Consider the following 4,160-nt stretch of genomic DNA (forward strand, 5'->3'; position numbering starts at 1 on the left):
ACCATTCATCAAATTGAGTCAGTATTCCTTTCACGACCCTTAGGTACTTGGCCATGGCATCATCTTTAGCTTCAAAATCCCTATTTACTTGGGCAACAATGAGCCTTGAGTCTCCATAAATTTTAAGACTCTTGGCCCTCACAGCTCTAGCTTAGCCTAACCCGGCTATCAAAGCCTCATATTCTGCTTTGTTGTTCGTAGTTAGGAAGTCCAACTTCAAAGTGTATTCAATCATAAATCCTTCAGAGCTTTGCAAGACCAGACCTGCACCACTAGATTTTATTTTGGACACTCCGTCAAATTGGAGAACCCAATACTTATTTAGAGTCAAGCCTTCATCGTTGTCATTTTCTCCTTCTTCTGGGATTACTATCTCTTTCCCCTGACTTATTGGTCATTAATGGTAAATTCGACCATGAAGTCTGCTAATGCCTAAGCCTTGATGGTTGTCCGAGGCTTGTACTTGATATCAAATTCACCCAACTCAATTGCCCATTTGATGAGCCTTCCACTCACTTTAAGGATGCTTCTCAGAGGTTGGTCTATCAGGATTTCGATTTTGTGTGCCCGGAAGTATGGTCGTAGCTTCCTGGAGGCTTTTATGAGGGCAAGTACAAACTTCTCAATGGCGGAGTAGTTCAACTCGGCTTCATGGAGCACCTTACTTACATAGTATATAGGCTTTTGAACTTTTTGTTCTTCCTTTACCAACATGGCGCTTACATCCTGCTCAGAGACCGGAAGGTATAGGTAAAGGATGTCCTCTGGACTTAGTTTGGCTAACAACGGGGCTTTACTCATATATTTCTTCAGCTGTTTCAAAGGCCTCTTGGCTTTCAACAGTCCACTCAAAATTCTTCAGCTTCTTCAAAGTTTTGAAAAAGGCTAGACATTTGTCTCCTGACTTGGAGATGAACCTCCTTAAGGTCGCGACTCTCCCTGTCAATTTCTGAACGCCTTTTATGGAATGTGGTGGCTCCATATCTAGGATGGATTTGATTTTGTCGAGGTTTGCCTCGATTCCTTTTTCGAGACCATATGACCCAAAAACTTTCCAGACCCAACGCCGAAAGCGCACTTAGCATGGTTTAACATCATCGTGTGGTGCCTCAGCACTTCGAATGCCTCTCTGAGGTGATCAATGTGATCGACCTTGTATAGGATTTTGACTAGCATATCATCGACATGGACCTCCATGGTTTTTCCAATCAGATGGGCGAATATCTTATTTACCAATCTTTGATAGGTGACTCCTGCATTCTTTAGTCTAAAAGACATAACAAAATAGCAAAAGACACCAAGTTAGTTAAGAAAGATATCTTGCAGGTGTCATCCGTGTGCATTTTAATCTGATTATAGTCGCTGAAGCCATCCATGAAGCTTAGCATCTCGTGCCCAACATTAGCATCGATCAGGGTGTCAATCCTTGGTAGAGGGTAGCAGTCCTTAGGGCATGCATCATTGAGGTCGGTGAAATTGATGCACATCCTCCACTTACCATTAGCTTTTTTGACCATCACAGGGTTAGCCTACCATTCGGGGAATTGCACTTCCTCGATAAATCCAGTTTCAAGGAGCTTCTCAACATCATGCTTAATGGCTTCCAGCCTATCAAGGGCATATGTTCTCTTCTTCTGTTGTACGGCCTTACGCGTTGGATCGTTATTCAGCTTGTGAGTTATAAGGTTTGGATCGATCCCAGGCATGTTGGATGTTGTCCAAGCAAATGCATCATTGTTCTCTAGTAGGAACTTTGTCAAATGCTTCCCCCGACATTTTTCATTCTCGCAGACATCCATGTCTTCAATTGGGAGGACATGCCCCCCAATTCTATCGGGCCTAAGTGCTGCTACATAGCAATATCAGGCTATTTTCTGATCTCTTTTCTCTTCTCCGACACCGTTTCTGGTTGGGAACTTGAGTACCATATGGTAGGTTGAGGGCACAGCCTTAAATGCGTGGATCCCGGTTCTTCCCATGATTGCGTTGTAGGAAGAGACTTCCTTGATAACCTAAAATTTTAACAGTTGTGTGGCCTCTCTGGGCTCTTCTCCAATAAACACAGGGAGTCGAATCGCTCCTTCTACTTGACATTCCACTTTGTTTAACCCGTAGATGGGTGCATCAGAGGGGGTCAGTTGGGAGTCACTGTACCCCATCCTTAGAAACGTTTCGTGAAATAGAATATCCACGAAAGTTCCAATGTTAACCAGCACCCTTTTGACAGAACAATTCTCAATTATCGGGGTGATAACTAGGGCATCATCATGAGGGAATTTCAAACCATCAAGGTCGGGGTCGCCGAATTTAAGTGTCATCTTAGTCTTAGCACATTTGGGTGCGTCTCCGACTATATTCATCACTTCTCTAGTGTAGGCCTTTCGAGAGTTCATTGTTGTCACAGCGCCCGTTGGCCCTCCAGAAATTATATTAATCATTGGCCCTCTGGGTTGTACGTTTCGACCTCTGTTATTACCCCCTTGATCATCATCTCTCTTGTGGCCTCCGCCATCATCGCCTTTAATGAATCTCCCACATTTTTCTCGTCGGATGAGATACTCGAGCTCATCCTTAAGCTGTCTACAGTCGTTGGTATCATGACCAACATCCTTATGGAACCTACAAAATTGGTTCTTGTCTCTCTTCTCGGGATCTCCCCTTAGTGGCTTCGGCCATCTGAAATCCTTGTCTTTCTCAATTTTCATCAGTATTTGGCTCCACGCCGCATTCAGTCTTGTGTATTCAGCGAACCTTGGTGGTTGATTCTTCTTGAAAGGGAGATCGGAGTTCTTTCCAGTTCAAGGATATTTTTCCTTGGCATCGTACTCTTGGTCCGTCTTCCGTTTCTTGTTGTTGGTGAGTTTATTGTTTACCAAAGTCTTATTCATGCTTTCCTCCATCTTGATGTATTTTTTGACCCTATCTTGGAGTTGTAACATTCTTTCAAGGGGTGCTTAGCTAGGAAAATCTTGAAGAAATCGTCTTTGGTCTCTTGCTACAGGGCTATCATAGCTACATTTTCATCAAGATCAGGGACCTTCAAGGCTTTCTTCGTGAATTGATTCAGGTAGTCTCTTAACGACTCATTCGCTCCTTGCACAATGCCCATGAGAAAGAATGAATTTTTCTCATGCACTCTGCCACTAATGAATTAGTTGATAAAGGCTTGGCTTAGTTCTCGGAAAGACCCAATTAAGTTAAGAGGTAGACGGTTGTACCACCTCTGGGTCATGTCAGATAGAGTTTGGGGAAAGGCCCGACACTTAATAGCGTCGTTCACGGGCTTCAGTAACAGGTCGCTGGAGAACGTCCTGACATGATTTGCGAGATCGCCAGTACCATCATATGCCTTGATGGTGGGCATCTTGAACTTCCTTGAGATGTGGGCATCCATTATCTTTTCGGTGAATGGTGGATTTGGATTATCAGGATCTCCTAATAGAATTAAATCATTAGGGTCCGCCCTTGGGAGAACAACCCTATGCCTTGGCGTCGGACCTTCCAGATCTATGACAAGAGGAAAATCCCTTGATATTGTTGCAGGTTGGGGCCTTGGTGTCTGATGCATCTCCAGATCACGTTTCAGCCTTTGGATCTAAGCTTCATGAGCCCTAATCCTCTCTTGTACATCTTGGGGAATCGTCCATTGGGGGCTCCTAGGCTATTGATAACCACTCGGTATCGGCTCCTTATCAGGCGTCTCTCCCTTGGAGCGATTTCCTCATCCGATGAGTCGGAGTCTCTAGCAGAGTATGGTTCGGAGAATTCTCGATTATCAGGGATGGGAGCCAAGTCACGAATGTATTTGGGAGTCCGTCCTTGTCCTTCACATTGATTGGAGAGACCAATATTTTCAACCTCTGGGTATAGAGGCATCACGTAAAGTGGGTTGGTAGTCACTGGAATCTGATCGTTGAGTACTCATACCCAACGAGTTGAGAGTTTATCGTTGCTTGTAGTTGCTGAAATTGGGGGTTCGTCCCTTGAGGAGCTGGGGGATTCATCCCTAGGGGCGTATCTTGGATTGGGGGATTCGTCCCCTGAGGTTGAGTCTCAGATGCCCCTATAGGGTTCCTCCCTCGGTGGCGGCATAGGTCGAGTGTGGGAGTATCTCCACTGTGGATGAGACTGTTTACGATGGGATGGGATGGGATCATCGG

The 4,160-nt window shown here is 44.9% G+C and overlaps 1 protein-coding gene across 1 annotated transcript; it reads right to left on the reverse strand.

The window, feature by feature from the left end:
* Positions 1 to 2,012: 2,012 nt before the first annotated feature.
* On the reverse strand, positions 2,013 to 2,705 carry LOC141661049 (uncharacterized). The gene has a single exon (XM_074468030.1). The coding sequence runs from the start codon at positions 2,703 to 2,705 to the stop codon at positions 2,013 to 2,015; it is 693 nt and encodes a 230-aa protein (XP_074324131.1).
* Positions 2,706 to 4,160: the final 1,455 nt, after the last annotated feature.

This window comes from Apium graveolens, chromosome 5 (genome assembly GCF_009905375.1).
Source record: "Apium graveolens cultivar Ventura chromosome 5, ASM990537v1, whole genome shotgun sequence".
NCBI lineage: Eukaryota > Viridiplantae > Streptophyta > Magnoliopsida > Apiales > Apiaceae > Apium > Apium graveolens.